Genomic DNA, 27,215 nt, shown 5'->3' on the forward strand with positions numbered 1-27,215 from the left:
TAACTGAAGTAGAGTACATTACAGTTGGTGAAGCTTCTTAGGAAGCCCTATGGCTTATGGGGCTGGTAAGTGAATTAGGCATTGAGCAAGATGGAGTTCTAGTGCATTGTGACAGTCAGAGTGTTATCCTCTTGGAAAAGAACCATGTGTATCATGCTAGGACCAAACACATTGATGTGAGATTTCACAAGATCAGAGATTTGGTAGCTTGTGGGAAGATACTATTGAGAAGATTCACACTTCAGAAAATGCAGTTGATATGTTAACCAAATCAGTTACTGTGAACAAGTTCAGGCATTGTAGGTGGAGATTGTTGTATGTAGGCACAATTGGTCAAATATCATTACCAAATCCCTTGTGTTATTCTCTTTTCTCTATACTCTTTTACTATTTGATTGTTCACTTGTTCCCAATAACAACCATTTGATACCAATTATTAGGAACAAGCAAGCAATCCAATGCAAAAATAGAATAGGGGGAAGAGAGAATAACACGATGAATTTGTTAACGAGGTTTGCCAATTTGTGCCTAGGTCTCCAAGAGTGTTGAACGACTATCACTATATATTAGAGAATAAAGATTTATGTTTATGATTATTGTAGTTCTTTATATTAGATTTAAATAACAAATAAATATATAACGCTCTATCTCAACCCCTTTATATCATCATAATCCTATTATTTTTGTCGCATCCCAATTTTAGGTTGATAGTGGCAACCATATTTTTGGGATTTAAAACTTAGAAAGTTCTATTTTAAGCCCATTTTATAGATAGCTGAACTTTCAAATGAAAAAAAATGAGAGTCGGTTACGGACTAAAGAATATATTAGCACCTTGTTTATCCATACTAAAATAATACCGTAACTAATTGTATAGACTAATTTATACCATTTTAAGACTATTTACCTATTTATTAATAAAGGAGGAATATTTATTTATTTTATTATTGTGTGTGATAAAAAGATGTTTGTTTGTTGATGTGTGTTTTTGTTATTTTAACAGGCAAAAGCGACATAACATGACCATTTAAATGATGAGTTGAGGAAAAGAAGTAAATACTTGCGACCCTTCCTCCATCCTGAAGTGATTATATATTTTTATATTTTGAAAAGAAAATATTTATTTACCTCTTTCTATTTATTACTTAATTATAGAGATATAATTTTATTATTATTTCCTTGTAGGAAAATGCTTGTTTTTTTATGGAAAACTATTTATTGGCACTATTTTATTAAACTGAAATGAAGAGATGTCTGCCAACTATTTTAAGATGTTTTGAGCAAAAGAAGTGCAATCGTAACCCTCTTTCATCATTAATAAATTAGTTATTTAAGGGTAACAAATAAATTATTCTACTTGTTAGGTAATTAATTATTTTAAAAAGGTACATTTTTAATGTTACTCCATTATTAATATCAAATATTAGTTACGGTAAACAAACTTATAGTAGCAAATTATATTTTATAAATTATTTATTATTGGCAATATAATGATGATTTATGTTATTATAATTATCATAAAAAAATGAAGAAAAAGATGTAATATCTGATTGGTTGTGTTGCAGACAGAAATCTGGAATGCAGACACATGAGAACGTGTGAATCAACAATGCCAAACCGACAGGACGCGTGTCAGTTGCTAGGTTGCTGGGCTAGTAGGGACTAGTTGTAGCGCAATACAAGCCAAACACGAGAGCAAACTAGTACGAGGTCAACGAGCAATGGTAACTGAAGGATGACTCTAGATTTTCGGATTGTGATTCCCAATAAATAAGTAATGACGCTTTCTGATGGCGGCCTAGGAACATCTTGTGGCCTACGTTTAACGCCATAGACGGGGCACAAACTCTTGTGTAACCAGACAATTATGATGCGTTGAATGAAGGCAAAAAACTTGAGCATGGTTTTTTCATTGAGTCACACTCAAAGAGAAACTACTGTATTTTTGGCTATTTTTTGTCTTTTTTGCCAAGTTCTCAAGCCGTGAGGTTTTGCTACATGTTGAAAATAATAGGAATCCTTCCCATTAGTGCCTTCAATTTATTAAAAAAATAATTTTTTATTCAGAATCAATTATGTAATTGAGTAATTTTATTTAAAATTTGAATAGTAGATGTCAGATTTCTTCTGAAAAATCTACAAAGATATCTTAATAATTTTTAAGGTAGTAAAATATTACTGTGATACTCAAAGATTAGTATCTTGCAGGAAGGTGAGTGTTTTGGGAGGTTTTCTGAATCTAGGAAAGTTTTTTGAGTCATAGAAAAGTTAGTGTTTAATGAATGTTTGTGTGAGATTTTGTGGTTTAATTTGTAAGAATAAAAAATTCAATATCACTTACTATAATAAACATTTTGAATTTGAATCAACAATGCTAGTTTTCATAGACATTCTTGAATCTTTGATTCATACAAATTAATAACATTCACTCATGCAGAGTGTTGATTATAAACATTTAATAGTGCTTACTTTACCAAATAATATTGATTGTACAATTTTAATAACTTTAATTTCCATCAATCTATTATGTAATGGTGTCCTGAGCACTGAGACTTGTGTTGTTAAATGAGAATTTTAAAGTAATGAACGTTTTGAAGTGCTTTGAGTTTATTTTGATATTTTGGATCTAATACAAAATAAAAATAGGAGCTTTTAATTTATGGAAAACTTCTAACTATGTTAAACACTAAAATTAAAAAAAACTATCTTTAAAGCAAAAATCCTATAGTATTTATATATATCATTCCAGAAATAAAGGTGGAACAGCAAATTAAAATACTTAGATTATTAATATCCTCATTAAAATTATACCAATATTGATATTGGTCTAGTGGTACAAAGCCCTGGTAGATTCTCAGGAAGACCAAAAGATTAAGTGTTCGATTTCTGGGAGCGACATCCACACGCTCCAAGAGAGATTAGTTACTTATCTAAAAGGGTGGGGAAATATCTTTAATACTACAAAAAAAATCACCAGCATCAATAAGATTATTCTAGTTTAAATTTTTATTGGATCGTATAAGAATACCTACATCCAATTCCTCAAAATTATGAGAAGGGCATGAGGTTAAATATAATTTAAAAATGGAACACAGATAATAATTTAAAAACTGAAAATGGTTAAATATTAAAGGAAAATTAAGAATAAATTTAGGGTTTAGATCACCAGCAAGGCCTAAGGGACCAGCAATAGAATGAGATTTCAATTTGGCTTTGGTATACATTTAGTACCATTAAAGAAGGCATTGTAAATTTTGTTGCCCCCAAAGTGATGGTCCCTACCCTATGAAGTGAACTTGCTGCACTGCCTTAGGGCCAGCGTGAAAGTGGCACTAACACAGTTATGATCTGAACAGCAACACTGTTGAAGAATTCAATCTCTCCAGAACCTAAATCCTCAGTTAAGTTCACATACTCCACTGTGTTATGCTTCTTCCTAGATCTCAAGTCTTGCTTAAATATTTCATTTTTAAGAAATCATGTATTTGAAATATAAATCTTCTTGCACCATAATTCTCTGACCTTGTCGGTGGTTTGGGGTGGGTTCATTTCCTTGTCTTTCGGTTTCAGCATTCCGAATTCTTTTTGGGGTTTTGTTTGCAGCAGTGTTGGTGGCTTAGCTGCTCCTTTTCTCTTCCTTATCATGTTTGGTGGTTATCTTTTGTGTTTTGTAGATTTTTGTGACCTTTCTCTAACCTGAGAAATTCTTGAGTCTCTATTTATTTTTTCGTTTGATCTCTTTTTCCTTTTTAAAAATCGCCATGGGTATGTCACATATGCGAATATAATCTAGATAATACACGAGTTCTAGGTATTTATAATTTAAATTATCTGATAAACAATTAAAGACTTTAAATGCTATGGTAACATTAGCCTTTACAGTCCTTGGTAATATTTTCTATACTTTGATTACTTATTGTTACATCCTGAAAGGTAGATTCCTAAATTATAAGAGAGGAGATATCTCAGAAGTAGATGTGTGGTTTTAAAAAAAATCTTATTTGGGGATGAAAGTCACTTAAGTTATGTGTTTGGAGTCTTGTTTTGAAAGAGATTGAAGTAAATGAATAATTTTGAAAAAAATCTCCTGTAGTTGGGAGTTTGGGAAGGGATTTCAAGTTTTCTGATTTTCCACATACCTATTTTCTTTTCATGTTTTTCACATATTTTTGACCTACAAATATATCAAAATATCTAAATATATTTAATAAAATTTTATAATAATAATATTGTTACTTTTTTATCATTAGTTAAATTTTTAATGTCGAAGTAAAATATTATTTTTGAATTATCATTATTTAAGTTTTATCTATCTAAATTTCGTACTACTAAATAAATGACAAATTTAAATTTATTTATTTTCCTTTCTCCCTTTTCATTCTTCTCATCTACTTTTTCTCATGACTCCCTGGCACACATTCTTATGGATTATGGAATCCAGGGAGATTTCTCTCTTCCCAAAAGTTCATACATACCTTAATCGATTCAACAGTTTGTGTATAAGTCATACTTGGTGGCACGCGCACTGAAGGCCAGATCTGTATCGTCCATGTTTTTGAACCTGATCTGCGTGGTCCATGAACCTGCACAAATAGAATTATATAGATGTAAAAACATAAATTCCTCAATCAATCTTGCACCATATTGGATATATTGGGTTTGAACAGTTCTTCTTTGTCCCAGTAACAATTTACAACGCATTCCATAAGCACCTGCAGATAGGAATATTCCAATTTGACAAATTAAATGGAAGGGAGTGTATGTCATTTGTGTAAAAACGAAAAACATTTATTAATGTGTTAAAGATTATTCAAAAGGTGCCTAGCACCTATATATATTTCTTTCCCACTACTCAATCACTCACATGCGAAAGGGGTAATTTCTTTTGCAGACCCAGAGACTTCTTTAAACTCTCTTCCTACTTGCTTTTTTATTACTTCTTCATACAACAACTAGCCTTTTATAGGCACTATTTAGCAAGCTCTAGATCTAAGATAAGATTCCTGCAGGCACTTGTTTTATTTTCACTTCATAATGCTTATCTTAGTGACTTCACAATATATTGCTTGTGGACATTCTTTAAGGATTGTAACTCTACTAGGACTTTCCTATATTCCATTTATTGGCAACTGTACTAGATCCAAAACCTTCTACAATCCTCTCAAATAATCATTGATATAGTAATACTCTTCCTCAATCATTATTTTCCTCTCGCTACACAGATCTTCTTGTCTTCTACTAATACTAGATTAGCATATTACGGATTTGGCTTTCGAAATCTTCTTGACATCCATAATTTGGTTGACGAATCTCTTCCTCTAAATCTTTTATATGGTTTGATCTATTTTTTTATGGAGATTTAATGTGTACTCTTGTTCGCCAAGAGATTTTCAGGGTGAACTTGCAATGATTTTACATCATGTTGGTTCAATGGTTAATGGTAACCATTTCTTCTTGTGAAAGCTATACTTCCTTAACTATTGATTGCTCCTTCATATTTTGTCCATATTTTCTTCTATCTCCTTCCTATCTAGTTGAAACATTATTTCTCGAGATGATGATGCTTCATCAAACACCATATTACAATGAACATAGTAGTGCCCTATTGCTGGATCACAACACCTCCATCATTTCTGTTAATTATCACAGCCCACAAATAAGCAATGTATTGCTTTCTTCTCGAACTTGTTGCGTAACTTGTTAGGAATAAATATGTAGCATACACTTCCAAATGCTCAAAGTGACTTACTACGACCTGATCTTCCATAGTTTCTATCCAAAACTTGCTTGTTATATCCTATGGATTGTATACATTATAGTCTTGCATGTTGTCCAAATTTTAGTAGGAATATTTTTCGTATGAAATACACTTTTGCACATATCTCCCAATCTCTATTTTTCATCTCAATAACTCCACTTTAGTACAGTGTGTAATGAAACATCCCTCAAAAATTGTAGAACTGATACAAAGTATTCACTCCCTCATTGTTAATACATAGACACTAGACTTTCCTCCTTGTCTTATATTCTGCCTACCACTTGTACTCTTTCAAATAATAAGCAGAGAAATATCTAGAATAATCATCGATAAATATGATTTTAATGATGTCTACTCATTCATGATTGCATTATTGGTACAAATACATTGGATCAAATTAACTATAGTAACACATTTGATTGGAACTTCGCCATCAAAATGATGGGGATGCGCCTTACCATATCGACAACTAAAGCACATATCTCCATTTCATACGAGGAGGACCTTTAATAATATTTTTTCATTATTATCTTGAGCTTCCCATAATTCATTTGTCTTGAACAAATATACCACTAGTTAACAATTTCGTTTTTCTCGTCTTGTTTATGTATGTCGTTTCCACTAACATTACATATGCGGACTCAAGTTGTCATCCCATATAATTAGCGTCTTAGTTAGTTTTCAAGTTCATTTAAAAACAAAAATAGAACTTTATTAATGTGATAATGATTGATACAAAAGGTGCCTAGCACCTATATTTCTTTCCCACGGGAAGCCAGGGGTAATATCTTTTACACACGCATGGACGAATGGATATTTGTCTATCTACTCATTTGAGTCTCGGACCAATTAAAATTTATTATTCAACTAAATAAAAAAAATATAAAAATAAAATTATATTATTTGGTGTATATTTATTGGATAGGGATAAGAATAGGAAGATACAAAATTTTTGGGACAGAATATCCTTTTTCACGATAAACTTCTTGAAACTCACGTCTTACTTGAGTTTTTATTACTCTTCATAACAACTAGCCTAATTATAGGTGCTGGATAGCAAAGTCAAGAACTTTTATAAAGTTAGGCGGTTACTTCATCCAGACTTGATAATGTTTATCTTAGTGATTTCACAATCTATTGCAACGAGGTATTCTTTAAGGATTGTAACCCTTCTAGGAATTTCCTACATTCCAGCGCTATTGGCAAGAATACTAAATCCAAAACCTTCTACAATCCTATTAAATAATTATTATACTACTTAATACTTTCCTAGAGTCGTGGCTATAGATGTGGATTCTAAGTAAATGCTTAATGAGGTCTACTTTGAGGATGAAAAAGGCTGAGTGGTAGTTCAGGAAGTTCAGAATGACGAGCGGGGTTTCTTTGTAACAATGTTATTAATATTGTACCGGTTATTAAAACAATCAGGATATTAATATGGTGATATAATAAATAACCAATGATTCAGTAATTAAACAACATATCAGCGAAGTTAAATATATATAACTATTAAACTAACATTAATGTTAAAAATTAATAAAAATTGTGATAAATAATTTTATTTATATCATCTGTTAAAATAAAAGTGTGATCCGGTGGTAAAATAATGATTTAGAAATAATAACAAAAGCAGTAATTGTGTGTTTGGTCTTTCGTAACAATATTTTGGTAAAAAATTAAGTTACTTTTATAGAAAATTATAATTTTAAATAAAAATTGACCAATATAATTAATACAGTTTAAACGAAAACCACCTATTACTAGTTTTGACATGTATGATTGTTGACTAATATAATTGATATACTATGCCCATTTAAGGATTGGTTCGGTACAATATAGTTTTCATAAGAATGCTTTGGAAGCGTGACAAAGGGAATATATTATGAAGCTCTGTTTAGTTTGTTGATTATGCGAGGGAATGGAATACTTGTTTTCATTTATCTAATGTCTATGCATTTAGTATCGTCCATAATTGATGACAAAAGATCAAACAATGCCATGGTTAGAAATGTGTGACTATAATATTGATATAAGAAAAATTAAAGGCACAACAAACTTTAATCGCAGATCAGGCGTTTTAACTTGTACTTTATAGCTACATTTGTGACACCAATATTACCGTTTTAGGAGTCTCAATAATAAGGTATGATTGCAATTGTGGCTGCATTTCCCATAAATCCCAACCACGACTAAATCCCAATAAAACACAACTAAAACCAAATAATATTGAAACTCAACAAAGGAGAGAATGATGTTCCATAATCATATAGCTCTAAGCAAGGATGCTGAAGCATACTAGAGAGTAGAAGACAGAAGTCGAATAAACACTAGCTTAAAGAGGGGATCAGAACAAATAATTTTTTAATAGAAGTTTGAAGCAGCAATGTAATAGATTTCTTAAAGAAAAAAATATTCATGAAAGTGAAGGTTGTTCTCATGTTCAAGTGGAACACAACTAGATTGTGTGAGCTACACGACCTTGTTCTCGAAGTCACAAAATTGTAGACCATGTACCCACTTCACAAGCCAACATCCCATAATAATGCCATAAGGCAAATAATGAGGGACATAAGACAGTTAATTGGATGGGACGAAGTAATAATAATATAAATTATAATTTTCAATTTATTAATTATAGTAATATAAAAATTTGTTTTTCATTATTAATGAAATAGATCCAAAAGTAGGTAAATATACAATACTTTACATACTAATGAGTCATATACATACACACTAGCACACAAATAGTGCAAGATTATGATTCCCTCAAATTGTTATCAAAGGAATCTTCACTTAACATTGATCTACCTTAATAATGTCGTCCAATTTTATTGTTAATGAACTAAGGTAATCCAGGAGCATCCAATTTGACTCACCCAACCAGCATGTGTCATTGATTGGTAATGAACTCTTTGTCCCCATACTGATCTTCAGTATACATTAAGAAGGTCATTTTTGTTGAAATTTTTCGAGGTTGAGGCTTTATCGCAACATGAGATTCCGCCACTATTTCCTTTGGTCTTACATTAATATTTTCATCTTGAGATGATAGCTTCTTTTGAATATGAGTATTCCAATAGTCTTTCACATCATTAGAAGTTCTTCCTGGAAGCCTTCCAGCAATGAGAGACCATCTACACACAAAAAGAAGTTTACATTTGCACATAATTTATGTGTTTAGAATTTTTTTAATTAAGTATTATTTTTTCATTAGATGAGGATAAAAAAATAGGACAGATGATCTTTGTCCATGTGTAGTCTATACTTATTTACGAAACCAATTCTGAAAAAAAAAACTAAACATTATGTCTTTATTATTTTAGTAACTAAAAACCAGTTTATGCTATATTAGAAGAGTGATACACATATATTAGTGATTGAGGTGTATTATTTGTACATTTATTTTTATATATCAATATAGTCGATGGCTCTTAATATACTGAGGGAGGGAAATACCTCTTCAAAGTACAAAGTTGCTCTATTTTACTTGTAAAAAAAATGTTATAAACTGAATAGTTTGATGGGGAAATAAAATGTAGAACCATTGTTTCTGCAAACTATATTTATTTAGAGTATACCATGGACCATTAACCTAGTAAGGATTTATGATGAAGTTTATATTTCTTTTACCAAAAGTATTAAGGTTTAATCGGATGTGCTAATTCTGGTTGGCAATAGTCCGCCTTGACAACTAGATAGAATAATAATGTGGTAAATAAATAATATGCATAAACAAAAAGTAGAAACATGAGTATATGAACATGATAAACCTATTTCCCAGAAGATTATGTAAACGTATCATCAATTCAACTTCATCATCAGCAAACTTTTTTAGATCTGGTTTTAGATAATTCATCCACCTCAGTTTACAGCTTTTGTGGACATTATAAGAAATATATATATATATATATATATATATATATATGTATATTATAAATATAAATATTTGATGAGTGATTATGGTATCGAGGATAGATACCATTAGAACAGAAAATTACAACTTTATTTAGTTTAAATAATGACTAAAATACGTTCGATAGATTATGATTAGCCAAAAGCAATGGGAAAATAATGTCAAAGACAAACGGAGAGTGAAAACAAACAAGATTGGGCTTCTCTTAAACAAAATATATTCTTGAAATATAAACAATTAATAGTCATAATTATCATAAAGGAATATTACCTGCTCGTTTAGGCACAAGGTGCCATTTTCCTTCCCCATATTGTTGCACACACGCCCTGAGAAGGTCATCTTCCTCCTTACTCCATGCACCTTTTTTAACACCTGAGGAACCTTCCATTGCGATGCTTGGACTTAGAGCTGAATGAGAGATATATAGGGCAAAGGGAAGCACTGTAGCGACCTAGTGTCTAATTTGAAGCCACACAAGTATATTTTCCTTGTTTGTTAATGATTTTGTTCATACGTAACTGAAGACAATCCATATTAGGTTGGGAAGTTCTTAAATATATAAATATCTTTGAAGGAGAGAAACTACCAGCTGGAATGATTCCCCTCCTTGAAACCCATCTGAATATTGTGTGTTGATAGTATTTATGATAAAAATCAAGTGTCAAAAAGGTTAGTTGTTGGATGATGGCATATGAATGATTTTAGGCTCAATTTGTTTCCTCCCATAAGCAAATTGTATTAAAAGTAGGACAAACGATGCTAACCCAATACAAGCAAAGATCAATTAGAAATATTTTTTGAGTACATAAAAATACAATACTTTGGATCAATATATCAATTAGAGAACACTAAGGAAGTTGGACCAATTTTTGAAAGGAACCAAGTCTAGGATCTTGCTTGAATCAAATCCAAAATATGTACATAGCTCACCTCCTTTTGAGAAAAGATTAGATCATTTGTCATAACCCATATAGACCACACCACAATAAACTACAACATCCTCCAATACTTACCTCTTTAGATGGTCTACCAATATCATCATGCATATTCAAGGAATAAAAAATAGTTGTAGAGTTCGTCTAACTTGTAATCAAGAATAAACATATGTCCATACAACAGAAGCAAACTCACAACTAAGGAAAAGATGCTTACTAGATTCATCATGAGTCTTACAAATAACACACTTTATCTCCTCATTCACGGATATAACAATGCTTTTTGAATAACTCTACCTTTGTGGGTAGTCTATTCCTAATGAGTTTCTAAACGAAACAACATATTTTTGATTGCACACAATTAATCCAAGACTTTAATAAATAATTACCTCTAGGTAGATGAGATGAATCAAAGTAGATAAGATAAGCATATTTCACCACATAGGCTCTAGAAGCATCAACACTCAATTTCCACTTGTCCAAGCTATCTCTTATGTAAGAATGGTGTTGCAAAAAATTCATACAAATGAGCAACCGAAGTCTTTTCTCTATGCAACAAATCCTTGCGATGTTAGATATTTATGGAACGACAAGCGCACCATATCATCCAAGTAGTAAAATCCAGTAAAATACTAGAATATCGTTCTTAGGGAGCAAACTAGATTTACACTAATTCCTACAAGAATAAATTGAGTATATATTTACAATGATGTTTTTATAAAATATTGTATTAGGTTGTGAAAAATCATAAATTGAACGAAAAACAATTAAAATAAATTCGAATCGAAATGCATCGTTCTTTCCCATTGACATCCATGGATTCAATTCCAAGTAACTTGTGAAGTTACTGATTTAGATGCACATATCATTCAAATCATTCACATCAATCCCTTGAGTGTAAAATCCTTAGATAATCACTCAAATACCAATTCCTTAGATATTTGACGATTAACTAGCATTAAGTTCCATGTAAAAGCAATTCATGCATCATTGTCCATTCCTAGAGTAATGATGTATGAAGGAAGATTATCCAGGTTTGATGTCAAGTTTAACTTCCCAATTAAACTTGAACCCAAGAATAAGAAATTAGTAGCAAAATAAATTCATGCATTAAGAACGGGATGAACTTCCCAAAAATAAATAACAATTACAATGGAATCGAATCGAATCCAAGAGTACAAAGGTTAGAAGATTACATTTCAAAACCCACAGCAAGATCTAATCACTCCTTCTCGCTATTACAACGCTCGAATCATGAAATTATACAAGGAAAATGCGAAGTAGAATCGTATCCACGATTTCTATCCTAATCTCCCTGTGTTTCTCTCAATTTTCGTGCCAAAAATGCTTCAAGAATGTTTCGATAACCTCCCATACTGTCCAGAACTGCCTATATCAAGTTCCAACTGCTACTCTCTTGCTCAAGCTAAGGATTCTTGCTTGAGCGAGAGAAAATGTCCTTCCCTCGCTTGAACACCTCACTTGGGTGAGGTGCCCTCACTTGGGTGAGGTGTCCTCGCTTGAGCGAGGCTCCCTTGCTTGGGCGAGGGAGAAACAATGGGTATCAGGTTTTTGGCCTTCAATTGGCGCCTGGGCGACAGTCCCTCGCTTGGGCAAGGAGTATCAGTATTTTCTGGTGATTTTCTTCTGAATTATGGCTTGAGCGACCAATCCCTCGCTTGGGCGATGCTTGTGCTGTTCAGAAACTCATTCTTCTCTTTTTTCTCCTTTGTTCATCATTCCTAAACTTGCAAACAACGAAACACAAGTAGTTTCCTAAACAATACAAGATTAGCTAAGTTATTGGGAATTGTATGTAATGATAGCATAAATACACGCTAAGTGCCCTAAAAACATATAAATTTCCTTAACAATTTGGCACTTAACAAACTTCCTCCAACCTAGAATCTTGCTTGTCCTCAAGCACAATAACAAAATGCAGCTCCGTTCAAAGTATCTGTTTTTTCAAAAATTATCATTCATCCAATCATGGCGTGGCTAGAATCATTCATTGTTCGCAAAGACCTGTTTCATGATCAATCATAGTGGACCAAGTTCCAACTAATAACAGAATGCACATGCAGTTCAATTTCAAACAGAGTAGCAAGAATAACTACTCAGTTCAATCAAAGGAACTCTCTCGATCTCACAGGTTATGTCTTTTACTCATCTCTTTGCTGGACCCCAAACAATTTGACTTTGCCTTTTAGTTCTATCAACCCATGTACACATATTCAATCATGGATCTTAAGGACTTCACCAGGTTGTAATGAGGCTTGGCTACAAATAATATTGGTTTTTTTTAGGATTCAAGAAGGGTGGTGGACCATTAGTGCATACTTACCTTTTCTTCTCGTGTTTCCTTTCCAATTTCTTTGTACCATGTTCTTTCCTATCAATCATTGGATTCTCCTTCTTCAACCGAATCTTTTCTTTTGAGTCACTACTTTCTCGCATGACTTATTTTTCACTTATTTCGTTCTTTCTATTGCTTCATGTTTTACCATTTAACACATGGATGAAAAATGAGCCTTTTATATTTCACTACCCACATAAACACAGACTTCATTCACATTACCCAACAAGACTCATATGCACTAATGATCTCTCTCCACGTGTATGGAGATTGATACATTTTGATGTGGTTTTGGTGCATAATTTTCATAAAAAACTTTTCAGCTCAAAAGGGCTAACAAAATCAAGTGCATAATTCATCCGGGTAGGCTTTCTGGCTGTAGTTCAGCTATCCTAAACTAAGCCTTAATCATTTCCATGCTTTTCCCTGCTTAATGACAATAAAAAATCAGGCAAAGTTCATTGGTGAAATTCAGCAAAGACACTCATCTGTGTTTGGGTGCACTCTCTCACCCGAGTATAGGCTTTATCCTTTGACTAAACTGCTCAATATTCAACCTATTCGGTCTGTGTCTGAATCAACATCCACATCCCGAAACATTCAAACCTCATAACCCAAATCATTTACAATCACAGAGTCTTATCCCAAAATTTCATTCACATGTTTCTAGCACAACATAATTGGACAACAGTGGACACACATTTAACTAGACATAATTTAATTGATGACAGATTTTGTTACAGAACTTGAAACAAACAAACAACATACAGAAGCAAAACACATAACAATTACTCCTACATCATAAACATATATTCTAAAAAATGGTCCTAAACATACATCCTAAACAATGCTATGTATACATCCTAAACAATCCTACACATACATCCTAAATATTGAAACATAAACAACAACAAACTAGAGGAACAAACTAGAGGAACAAATTTCAACCCACAGGCTCATCAGAGTATGAAATCCATTTCATCATCTTCATGATCATCACCCTCTGCGGCTGTACCATCTCTAGTGGTTCCAGAAGGTCTTGCCCCATCTGGAAAGATAGGCCTAACCCTAGGTCAAGGGAACTGCTGGGTAAAAGTGTTTGTGGACCCCCAGATTTGGTTCCCCGAAACCAAGGACTGGAATGCAGCAAACATCCCTTGGTGATGGAACACCTGCCCTTGCCGAATCATCTCATTCTAGAGCTCGAGGTGCTCCATATGCAATCTAAGCTGATTGAGTTGATCATGGATAGGCAGCTCCTAAGATGGTGCCGAATGAGGCATCTATGGTTGCTATGGTGGGAATGGTGGTGGCTGAATTGGAGATGACTGATGATGAGGTGCCCCTAGCTGTCTGTCACCCTGCTGAGGATCGGACTCCTCTTTGCAGTTGTGGCTGATGTACTGCAGGGTGATCGGGGGTTTGATCTTCTCAGTTCTGTTTACCTGAGAATAGAGTTTAGTGATCAATGATCGGAACCCCAAAGATACCTTCTTCCCACAGTCCGGACTACAGTCTTGTACATCTCCCACACAATGATCTTAGCCACATCAATCGTCATGTCCTTCAAGATGGCATAGATGAGACAACAATTAGATAGGGGTAGAGATTACACGTGACTGTTTGGAATCACGTTGTGGAGCAAGAAAATCATCCAGACCTGAGCCAGAGTGGTCATGTGCTTCTTATAGATCCGAAGGGGTTGTCCGTCACTATTGGTGTTGTATGAAAAGAACCGATAATCCCCGGCAGCGGCGCCGAATTTGATCGAAAATGATGATAGATTTAATCAGGCCAAATAATCCCAAATTAACTCATTTTAGGAATATTAGTCCAATAAAGTCTAAAACACTAAACCATGTGAAACAAAGTCAATTAGGCACGAAGAATCATCAATCATGCTAGTTTAAGGTTACGAATTGTGTAATATATCGTCCGTCAGCGCGTGTACTTGCAGGTGCGATCATACCAGCACTAATGCACCGGATCCCATCAGAACTCCGCAGTTAAGCGTGCTTGGGCGAGAGTAGTACTAGGATGGGTGACCTCCTGGGAAGTCCTCGTGTTGCACCTCTTTTTTATCCAGAGGCGCGCCTGGAGTATTTCCTGGCTCGAAAGGGATCCAGGGGGTGGGATTTCCTGAGAATAGGGTTTGGCTCATGCTCGATGGGCTTCTACAGACGCAGTTTGTAGAGAAAGAATCGTCTCATTTTTCTACCCCAAATGCATATATAATATGTCCAATTCTGATCAAAGATTCCAAAGTTATGCCAAAAACAGAAAATCAACGGTAAAACTAGTCACCACTTGTTCGTATCTCACGACCAGCAGCAAGGCGATTGGCTATGATGCATCCAGTATTCAGTGTGTGATGAAAGAAGTGTGGAAACAAAGTACCATGCAAAAATTCCAGCCGCAACTATATTAAACAAAGTAACATGCACCCGAACCAACCAACACGCGAGTAGCTGAACAAGAGAGCAAACAGCAAAACGGTGAATGCTATAGGCGAATTTTGGAACCCAAACAGAATGGTTATTCTAAGACACACACTAAACGCTACTGAGAACCTCTGAAAAGAACCGATAATCCCCGGCAGCGGCGCCGAATTTGATCGAAAATGATGATAGATTTAATCAGGCCAAATAATCCCAAATTAACTCATTTTAGGAATATTAGTCCAATAAAGTCTAAAACACTAAACCATGTGAAACAAAGTCAATTAGGCACCAAGAATCACCAATCATGCTAAATTAAGGTTATGAATAGTGTGTAATATATTGCTCATCAATGATCTTCCAGCCACATACAATAGTGTAGCAGTGGCTCCGCTAGTGAACTCGCCATTGACTTCAACATTATAAAACTGCCATAAGTCCCCCTCCCGTGCTTCAAATGGGTTGTTTAGCATATCATTGACAGTATCTCTGTCAAATAGGATGGTCTTCCCCCTGACCCACGACTTGTATGCAAATTCTTCCCCCTCTAGTGGGTAGGCATTGGCATAGAATTCATGAACGACACCTAGGTCAAACTTGTCAGTTGGTGTGGCCAATGCCCACCATTTCAGCTCTGTCAAGGGTTTTGTGAAAATGGGGTATTCATCTGTTTCCATTTGGACCCTTCTTTCATGAACGAAAACCCAGTTGAGGAGAATGGTATATTGTTCATATTTCATTTTCTTTCTGAATGTAGCGCAGTCAAATTCTGAGGGGGCCTGTGAATTTGATGCTCTTTCCAACTTCTTAGGAGGGGGTTCTTTTGAGCCACTGCCTTTTTCTCTTGTAATACATCAAAACAACAATCAATGACATTACCACAAACAACGACAATGAACATTATAATCATGCATGAATGTCACAGTTATGAAATAAACTAGGGTTTCCCGCTTAGAAACCCAGATTCTCTTAACGATGTCACTCATAGTTCCATAATACAATGTAATGACAAATAACAACAATGTAGCATCAAGAGCGCCTAATCTATCCTAAATGTGCCTAAAACCATTGAAATTTAACATAACACACACATAAGAAGATAATGAAATAAAAATTGCACTTATAATCCACTCATGATGCTTGGGAGTGTGTGAACTAGATGATGCAACGAATGTGATTCAAACTCTTTGAGAGGGCACGAGCTATGAGTTGCTTTTGTTTCTTTCTAATGGGGATGTGAGGGAATGAACCCCACACCCCCTTTTTAAAAGGAAACTTGTGCCCTCTCGACCGGGCGAGGGACTCTCACCTAGATGAGCAACTCAAAACATGTAAGGTCTGTCACCCTCGCCCGGGCGAGGGACTCTCGCTTGGGTGAGAAATAGATAGAAAACAACAAATTTAAGATCGCTTGAGCGAGGACTTCCTCGCCGGAGTGAGGGACCTGGTACTAGAAGGTCACCTTCCTCGCTTGAGCGAGGGATTTCTCGCTTGAGCGAGGGACGTGTCATTGAAAGCTTACCCGCCTCGCCTAGGTGATGTGTCCCTCGCTTGGGCGAGAATTGCCTAGATATTCCTCTTTTTTTACACACATATTACAACCTAAGTAACAGAAAAATAAAGCTGGACTGCCTTCCAGTTAGCGCTTGTTTAACGTCATTAGCTCGACGCCTGTTCTGTTACGCATATGATAAGTTGATGATTGTGGTGAGCTGCTCAACATCACCACCCAAGTAAGGTTTCACCCTTTGGCCATTGACTACCCAGCTTCTTTGAGATGATGGGTCTTGCAATTCGATCGCTCCATGCGATTTAACTTCCTTAATTAGGAAGAGTCCTGACCATTTAGACCTCAGTTTCCCGGAAACAACTTAATCCGGGAGTGGAACAGTAGCACACTCTGACCCACCCGAAACTCTTTTTGACCGATCTATCGATCGTGATACAACTTGACCTTCTCTCTGTATAATTTGGAAGATTCATAAGTAGTGAGCCTCATCTCCTCCAAATGTTGCAACTAAAGTTTCCTTTGGTCACCTGCTGCTATGGGATCCAGATTGAAAAACTTGAGGGCCCATAATGCTTTATACTCAAGATCTACAGGAAAATGACAAGCCTTCCTATATAACAGCTAAAATGGGGATAATCTAGTGGGTGCTTTGAATGCTGTCCGGTAAGCCCATAGTTCATCATCCAATCGAAGAAACCAATTCTTCCTTGTGATTGACACAGTTTTTTCCAAAATTATGTTGATCTCTCGATTGCGCACCTTCGGTTGTCCATTTGTTTGCGGATGATAAGATGATGGTACCTTGTGTCGGACCCCGTAGTGTTGTAGGACCTTCTCCAATTGTGCATTGCAGAAATGTGATCCTACATCACTAAGAAGTACCCGAGATGTGCCAAACCGACTGAATACATTCCTCTTCAAAAACTTGATCACAGTCTTAGCATCATCCTTTTGTGCAGCTACGACCTCTACCCATTTGGACACATAATCCACCGCCACCAGAATGTATACTTGTGAGCACGACGGTGGAAATGGTCCCATGAAGTCAATTCCCCATCAATCAAACACCTCAATTTCCTGAATGTTTGTCAATGACATTTCATTCCTCTTGGAGATCATGCATGATCTTTGTCATTTATCATACTATTATGCATACTGATGTGCATCCTTGAATTTAGAAGTTCAGTAGAAGCCAGATTGGAGGACTTTTTCAGTTGTCCTCTTTCCATTAAAGTGACCTCCGTATGGTGAACTGTGACAATGCCATAGGATGCTCTTAGCCTCTTATGTGGATAGATACCTTCTCAATAGTCCATCTGACCCAGTCTTAAAAAGATGAGGGTCGTCTCACACATACTGACGGGACTCTTGCAAGAATCTTTTCTTTTGGTGCCACGACAACTCTTCGGGAATTACCCCCGCAACTTTAAGGTTAGTCATGTCAGCAAACCATGGCCTTTCATGAACCAAGAGAAGCTTCTCATCGGGAAACTCCTCCACCACCTCTGACTCTCTCACTGTTATCTCTTGATTGACCAGTCTCGACAGATGATCTGCTACACAAATTTTGCTCCCCTTTTTATCCTTGATCACCAAGTCGAATTCTTGCAATAACAAAATCCAACGCAACAATCTCGGCTTGGAGTCCGATTTAGTTATAAAGTATTTTATAGCAACATGATCAGCAAAAAATATGACTTTGGAGCCAATCAAATATGATCTAAATTTCTCCAAGGCATACACTATAGCTAGTAGTTCTTATTATGTGGTGGCATAGTTAACTTGTGTGCCTCATTGAATACCTTACTAGCATAGTGTATAACATGGAAAACTTTAGCCTTTCGCTGTCCTAGTACCGCACCGATGACATAGTCACTAGCATCACACATAAGTTCGAAATCAAGATGCCAGTCGGGCGCTACTATAACAGGAGCAGAAATCAGTTTTTGTTTCAATGTTTCAAAAGATTTGGCACACTCAACATCAAATTTAAAAATAGTATCTTTGTTGAGAAGATTATTAAGTGGCTTTTCTATTTTAGAAAAGTCTTTGATAAAACTTCTATAGAAACCTGCATGCCCAAGGAAACTCCGAATTCCCTTGACATTAAGTGGTAGTGGAAGGTCCTTGATGACCTCAATCTTCGCCTTGTCCACTTCGATTCCCCTAGAAGAGATCTTGTGTCCCAAGACCATTCCCTCAGTCACCATGAAGTGACACTTCTCCCAGTTCAGTACCATGTTTGTCTCAACACATCGTTGCAGAACGATGTCTAGATTTGCCAAGTGGCTCTCAAATGACGACCCGAAGACCAAGAAGCCATCCATAAAAACCATAATGTACTGTTCCACAAGATCAGAAAAAATAGCTAACATACACCTCTAAAATGTTGTCAGTACATTGCATAGTCCAAATGACCTCTTCCTGTATGCGAAGACTCGAAAAAGACAAGTGAAAGCTGTTTTTTCCTGGTCTTGGGGATCCATAGTGATTTGGTTATAGCCTGAATATCCATCCAAGAAACATTAAAATTCTTGTCTAGCCAATCTCTCAATCATTTGGTCTATGAATGGCAGAGGAAAGTGATCTTTGTGAGTAGCCTGGTTCAGTTTCCAGTAATCAATGCACATACACCATCTATTGACTATTCTGATCGGGATTAATTCATCCTTGTCATTCCTAACCACATTCATACCCCCTTCTTTGGGACCACCTGAACAAGACTAACCCACTTACTATCATATATGGGATAAATCATCCTAACATCTAATAATTTCATCACTTCCTTCTTCACCACTTCCTTCATAGTGGGATTAAGATGCCTTTGAGGTTACGCCACCAGTTTGTAATCCTCTTCCATATGGATCTTATGCATGCAATAAGATGGACTGATTCCATTCAAATTAGCTAGTGTCCACCTTATCGCCCCTGCATTCTTCCTCAGCACCCCAATTAATAGTTGTTTTTCATCACATGAAAGGGCACTGCTGATGATTACCAGTTTCTGCCATCCTTCTTCTAAGAATACATACTTCAAATGTGAAGGAAGTATTTTCAACTCCATCTAATTCTTCCAAACATGTCTTGATCATCTTATCCTCCTCCATACTGTTTCCTTTTAGATCTCCCATCAATACCTTCTCCAAAGGACTACTCCTATTCAAATGAATGTCATCGAACATGAATAAGTCCTCAATGACATCCACCCGAAAGCAATGTTGCTTTACCCTCGGATGCTGCATAACTTCAAAAACATTAAAATTAACCTCTTGGTCTTCAACTGTTCCCTTCAACTTTCCATCATCAACATCAATAATAACCCGAGCAGTCTTCTTGACAAAATCCACAGGAAAGACCAACCCATCTACCTTCACCAAAAAATCCTATGCAACACCATAAGGATACTTGACAGATCTATCAGCAAGTTGCAAGGTCATCCTGGTAGGCTTGATCTCCAAATCCCCAATTCTTTTCAGCATAGAAAGGGGCATCAAATTAATGTTGGCACCCAAATCAAGAAGTGCAGTTCCCACAGATAATTCACCAATAGTGACTGGAATAGTGAAGCTGCCCAGATCTTTAGTCTTCTCAGGCAAAGACTTCTGAATGATAGCACTGCACCCAGCTTCTAAGGTCACTATCTCTTCCGAAAACGTTATTTTCTTTGTCAACAAGTCCTTCATGAATTTAGCATAAACATGCATTTGTTCCATCGCCCCCATGAATGAAATGTTGATCTGGAGGTTCTTGAATAAATCTTAGAACCTAGCATATTGTTGCTCCTTATCTTTCTTGGAATGTCTCTTTGGATAAGGGAGATCCTTCAACTGAGGTAGGTCACCCTTCCTCTCATCACTGTTTTCCCTTATATCATCCTCATTAGTGACAACCCCTTCCTCATCATGTACCACTTCATCCTTTTGTGTCTCTCTGATTACCTTATCTGATCTTTCAACTTCAGTCTCTCTCAGAACCTCTTCCTCAACAGCTAAGTTCTTACCAATACCTTTACCAATGACCTTACCACTTCTAGTAGTGATAGATTTGCAGTTTTCTTTTGAATTGGTTTGAGTGTTGGCGGAGAATTGCTGTCGATCTGAATTTTGTTCTGCCATTTTCTTAGCTAACTGACCCACCTGAGTCTCCAAATTTTTGATAGAAGCATTAGTATTTTTCTAGTTTGAAATAGAGACTTGCATAAACTTCTCCAATGTTTCTTTCAACTTTGTCTGCCTCTCATGTAAATGGTGGATGTGGGCCTTGCTGATAAGATGGTTGATATGGTGGTTGTCTATTAGATGGTCCTGCTTCCTGCCTCTACCCAAAATTCTGATTCTGGTTTCCCCTCCAACCTTGTGAAAACTGATTGTTCAACGAAGGGTTCTTAGGGAAATTAGCCTTACGAGGTTGATTGTTAACATACTGAACCTCTTATGCTTATGTGTCTGTAGGCACTAAGCAATGACCAGTAACATGATCACCCCCACAAAACTCACAGTATAGCACCTGTTGATGAACAGAAGGAGTCTGTACCACATTCAATTGTTGAGGCAACTTGGACATTTGCTTTGTAAGTGCCTCAATCTGCTGTGTCATAATTTTGTTTTGAGCCATAATGGCATCAAAAGTAGTCAAGTCCAACACCCCTCTCTTTTGTATTGTCCTTCTATTATGTTGAGTATGCCGATCTGTAGAAGATAATGCAGTAATAATTCTGGTGGCTTATGAAGCATCCACCGCTAACATGGTGCCACCAGCTGCGACATCCAATATCATCTTAGTCTTTGGCTTCCACCCATTACAAAAGATGTTTAGTTGGTCAACATCCTCAAACCCATGGTTGGGACATTCCCTCAGCAACATCTCGAAACGCTTCTATGCCTCATAAAAGCTTCCTTATCACCTTGTCTGAATGTTGAGATTTCAAACTTTGCATGCACATACCTCGTCGAAGGGAAAAATCTTGTCAAGAACTTTGTTTCCAGATCACTCCAATTGGTCAAGCTTTGGGTTGGATATGATTTTAGCCATTCCCTAGCTTCACCAAAGAGGGAAAATGGAAATAACATCCAGTATGCAGCTTCCCTCTTGGTGTCAGAATACCCCATAGTGGCCACTAGCTCTTAGAAATTGTCCAGGTGAGCATATAGATCTTCATAATCCTTGCCCATGAACTGATGAGTACTGACTAGATTCAGGTATGCTGGCTTTATTTCCATTGTCCTAGCGGTGTGTGGAATCACAATGCTTGAGTAATGCCGAGGACCTTGATACATGACATAATCTCCTAACGTCCTCCTTGGAGGATTAGGCCTTGGATTATTATTAGTAGCATTATCGACATTCTCCATCTTCTCTGACTGAGATTATAAAACTATAGGAACTGTAGCCGGTTTAGAGCTACATTGTGCTTCCTGAGACCTTGCTGTCTCTTCTCTTTTGCTTTCTTCTAGTTACTTTTAGCAGACTTCTCAATCTCTTGATTGTATTGTAGTTGCTCTTATTTAGATTTACCTCGCAAAAGCATAAATAAGAAGACTACATCAAAGGTTAGCACAAGGGTTTACACTATACTACAAAGAATTAAAGAATAACTATGTAAAAAACTCAATAAACTCTATAAAGAACTAATTTAAATCGCTCATTGCTCCCCGGCAGCGGCGCCTAAAACTTGTTAGATATTTATGGAACGGCAAGTGCACTGTGTCATCCAATTAGTAAAATCCAGTAAAATACTGGGATATCGTTCTTAGGGACCAAACTAGATTTACACTAATTCCTATAAGAATAAGTTGAGTATATATTTACAACGATGTTTTTATAAAATTTTGTATTTGGTTGTGAAAAATCATAAATTGAACTAAAAACAATTAAAATAAAGTGGGATCAAAATGCATCGTTCTTTCCCATTGACATCCATGGATTCAATTCCAAGTAACTTGTGAAGTTACTGATTCATATGCACATATCATTCAAATCATTCACATCAATCCCTTGAGTGTAAAATTCTTAGATAATCACTCAAATACCAATTCCTTGGATATTTGACCGATTAACTAGCATTAAGTTCCATGTAAAAACAATTCATGCATCATTGTCCATTTCTAGAGCAATGATGTATGAAGGAAGATGATCCAGGTTCAATGTCAAGTTTAATTTCCCAATTAAACTTGAACCCAGGAACAATAAATTAGTAGCAAAGTAAATTCATGCATTAAGAACGAGATGAACGAGAAGAAGATTACATTTCGAAATCCACAACAAGATCTAATCACTCCTTGTCGCTATTACAATGCTCGAATCATGAAATTATACAAGGAAAAATGCGAAGTAGAATCATTTCCACTATTTCTATCCTAATCTCCCTGTGTTTCTCTCTATTTTCGTGCCAAAAATGCTTCAGAAGTTTTTCGATAACCTCCCTGCTGTCCAGAACTGCCTATATCAAGTTCCAACTGCTACTCTCTCGCTCAAGCTAAGGATTCTCGCTTGAGCGAGAGAAAATGTCCTTCCCTCGCTTGGGCGAGGAAGAAACAGTGGGTATTAGGTTTTTGGACTTCAATTGGTGTCTGGGCGACAGTCCCTCGCTTGGGCGAGGGGTATCAATATTTTCTTGTGATTTTCTTCTGAATTATGGCTTGAGCGACCATTCCCTCGCTTGGGTGAGGCTTGTGTTGTTCAGAAACTCATTCTTCTCTTTTTTCTCCTTTGTTCATTATTCCTAAACCTGCAAACAAAAAAACACAAGTAATTTCCTGAACAATACAAGATTAGCTAAGTTATTGAGAATTGTATGTAATGACAGCATAAATATGCGCTAAGTGTCCCAAAAGCATATAAATTTACTTAACAATTTGGCGCTTAACATGCGCTACTGAATCTCCCAAGCTATACTTTCATTGTTCCAACCACCACAATCTGCTACGTGAGCCCTACCATTCATGGCTAAGGGAAATAATCAAGGAAATACCTCTTTACTTTGATTTCCCACCCAAATATCCAGCCAAAAAAGGGTTTGATTACCATTCTCTATCTCTTACAAATGTTATCATCGAACCATGAACCATTATTCCATCTCTAGAACCAACCGTGCACAAATCTTTCCACCACCTAGAGGCGGATGAGGAAGTAGATATAACACTAGAAGAGCCTGCCCCATATTTTGAATCAAGGATCTTGACCCAAAAACCATCCTTTTCTTCCAACCTACGCCACCTCCATTTCCTAAATATTGCTTCATTAAACTGGGATAGATCTCTCACACCCAAACCATCCTGAAATTTCGGTTAATTTACAAACATCTGACCAAGCAACTATGCGATACCTCTACTACTTCTCTTATTCCCCATAAAATATTCCTTTGCATACTATCGATTTTCCTTAACATATTCTTCAAAACTTTGTAAAGAGAGAAAAAAGTATAAAGGAATATTCGACAAGACCGAGTTCATAAGAACCAACCTTCCTCCAAAATAAATATGCTTGCATTTCCAAGAGGCAAGACTCTTTTCCACCACATCAATAGTATCATTCCAAGTTGCCAATCATTTAGCATTAGCCCTAATCGGAATCCCGAAGTAAAGAAAAGGAATGGAATCAATTTTACAATCTAAGAAATCGGCCACTTATGAAATGAAGGAATCAAGAACCCCTATTGCAAACAAGGGACCCTTATGAACATTTACCCTCAGGCCCAAGGCTAGCTCAAAACATCTTAATATTTTCTTGATACACCAAAGGTTTAAATATGTTGGCAAATATGATTTATGATATTTGTAACACCGCGAATTTTACGATTTTGAATTATAAGATTTTATTAATATTGTTATTAATTATATTTTCGAACATGAATTTTTGGGAATTTTCGAAACTCTAGTTGAGTTTTAGTCTTGTAATTCTATTTCCAAGTTGGTGGTAAATGTTCATGATTTACGGAGACAGTCGGTTTCGGACCACTGTCGGGGCCGAATCTCACCCGGTACGGCTCAAAAAAGTGGTTTTTGAGTTCCGTAACTCGGAATCGAATTCCGATTGCGCCGTTGGCTTCATAATTTCATTTCAAGTGAATATAGACCCTGAGTGCACTCATACCTATTTTCTAAATATTTTTCACTCGAAATGCCGAAATCCGAAATTCTAATCAAATATTAAGATCGGGCGATTTTTAATACCGATCGAGTAGTGGCCGATAATACTCGGGCATGTTTATCGCACGTGTCCGCGGAGTGATCATTTCGCATTGGGATGCGAGATTTGACTTTCATAAAGCAAATCTCACATCACTTTCACCCATATCTATTGAGCTCATCATTAGCCACCCTAGGAGATTTTGTAATGATTTCCTAGAGGGAAATCTGATTTCCCTTCCCTCATTAAACACTCCACACTCTACACTCCACTCTCACACTCTCCCATTTGCAAAATTTTCTAAGAGAAGGTAAATCCCCTCTTCATTTTCTCTCATTTTCTCCTTGTTTCTTCCATCTTTAATCCTTGATCTCTCAACATTCAACCAATGGATGTTGATGAGATTTAAGTATGTTGTTCATGAGTAGGTCAAGAACATATTCAATCGTTGAAATTTTCTGAAACACTCTCTAACTCATTTTCTCCTCAAAACCGAAAATGGTGATGTTCTTGAACTTATGAAAATATTTTGTTGAAGCCATGAACCACTTGTGTTCATGGAATTGTTATAATGTTTTATTACATGTAATTTGTGGTTTTAGCCAAAGGGGATGATGGTGAAATCAAAGGAACCTTTAAGAAGTGTTTTGGAAAAATGAGAATGTATGTATATTCTATTTGTTGTTAGCCTTAAACCATGGCTTGGAACAAGTTGGAAAAAGTAGAAATCTTTACTAAAAAGGATGTTAAAGTTTATGAGTACATGTATGCCTCATAAAACTCTTAAAGGATACATTGAATAACTTACTTTAAAATGGTAAGATTATCAAAAAATGTCTNGGAAAAATGAGAATGTATGTATATTCTATTTGTTGTTAGCCTTAAACCATGGCTTGGAACAAGTTGGAAAAAGTAGAAATCTTTACTAAAAAGGATGTTAAAGTTTATGAGTACATGAATGCCTTATAAAACTCTTAAATGATACTTTGAATAACTTACTTTAAAGTGGTAAGATTATCAAAGAATATCTTAAATCGGAATATGTAGTTTTACTAAAAACCGTACCTTTAAAAATGGATGGAAATCGTGAACGAACTTTCGATGAAAAAGGATGGTCAAGAACATGTGATATTGGACCGGATGAATAAAAAGGATGTATGATCACGATGTGGAAAAAGAGAAATGATTTTAAGTATTTTAGTAACGATTTTAGAAATATCGGAAACTAACGGATTTTTATTGTGGTAGTTACGAAGATTTCGGTGTTCGAACCTTGAAACCAAACCACCCTTAGTTGACGAGTTAAAGCAGCGCTTCATTAAGGTGAGAGAGAACACATCGTGACATAGTGGTGTCCGAATATGACACCCGGATCTCCTAAACCATCTCAAAGGTTTTGAAGTTAACTTGAGTTTTAAGAAACCCAAGATTTTTAAGTTTGAATGCTTTTGAATATATATGATTGTTGATGAAATATGTTGAATATTGTATATGAATGTTGTTAGGAACTTTTCTGAGTGCAGGTGTTTGAAAAACCATGTTTGAATGTGTTTCAGTTGTCAAAAAGGGCAAGATTGGTATTATGTCCAAGTCCCTATCGCTTGGGCGAGAAACTCTCGCCTGGGTGAGCACAGCCTTGCTTGGGCGAGGACAGGGCGAGGGATTGGGCGAGGAGAAGTTTTGGTTATGGAACTCCCTCGCCTGGGCGACAAAGCCTCGCTTGGGCGAGTAAGGGCTTCGCTTGGGCGAGAAAGCCCAGGATTTTAACGAATTTATGGAACTCTCTTGCTTGGGCGAGAGAGGTTGAGCGAGAAGAGGTCTCGCTTGGGCGAGTAAGGGCTTCGCTTGGGCGAGAAAGCCCAGGATTTTTATGAGTTTCTGGAACTCTCTCGCTTGGGTGAGAGAGGTCTCGCTTGAGCGAGAAGACGCCTCGCTTGGGCGATAATACTTTCGCTTGGGCGAGAAAGGATTAAGTTTACTGGAGATTGAAATGAAATGATATGGTGAATAATGTGATGAACCTGGGTAGGGGGTGTTGTGATATAAAGGTTGTGGAATGAGATCATGGCTTAGATGAGAAGCATGATTCCACAAAAGTATGAAAGCATTGTTTGTGTATGCCTTGTTGGGCAAGTATCCGACTTGAAGTCGTGAACTAGGGGGTACCCTAGTAAGGAT

The 27,215-nt window shown here is 36.1% G+C and overlaps 1 protein-coding gene across 1 annotated transcript; it reads right to left on the minus strand.

Moving 5' to 3' along the window:
* LOC109335534 (transcription factor MYB24-like) lies at nucleotides 3,310-10,084 on the minus strand. The gene is made up of 7 exons (XM_019571669.1): nucleotides 9,936-10,084; nucleotides 9,529-9,646; nucleotides 8,683-8,892; nucleotides 7,878-7,947; nucleotides 4,641-4,712; nucleotides 4,476-4,583; nucleotides 3,310-3,453 (listed from the first exon to the last, which is right to left on the minus strand). The coding sequence occupies exons 1-7, from the start codon at nucleotides 10,057-10,059 to the stop codon at nucleotides 3,310-3,312; spliced, it is 846 nt and encodes a 281-aa protein (XP_019427214.1). The 5' UTR covers nucleotides 10,060-10,084.

Source organism: Lupinus angustifolius, chromosome LG20, assembly GCF_001865875.1.
Source record: "Lupinus angustifolius cultivar Tanjil chromosome LG20, LupAngTanjil_v1.0, whole genome shotgun sequence".
NCBI lineage: Eukaryota > Viridiplantae > Streptophyta > Magnoliopsida > Fabales > Fabaceae > Lupinus > Lupinus angustifolius.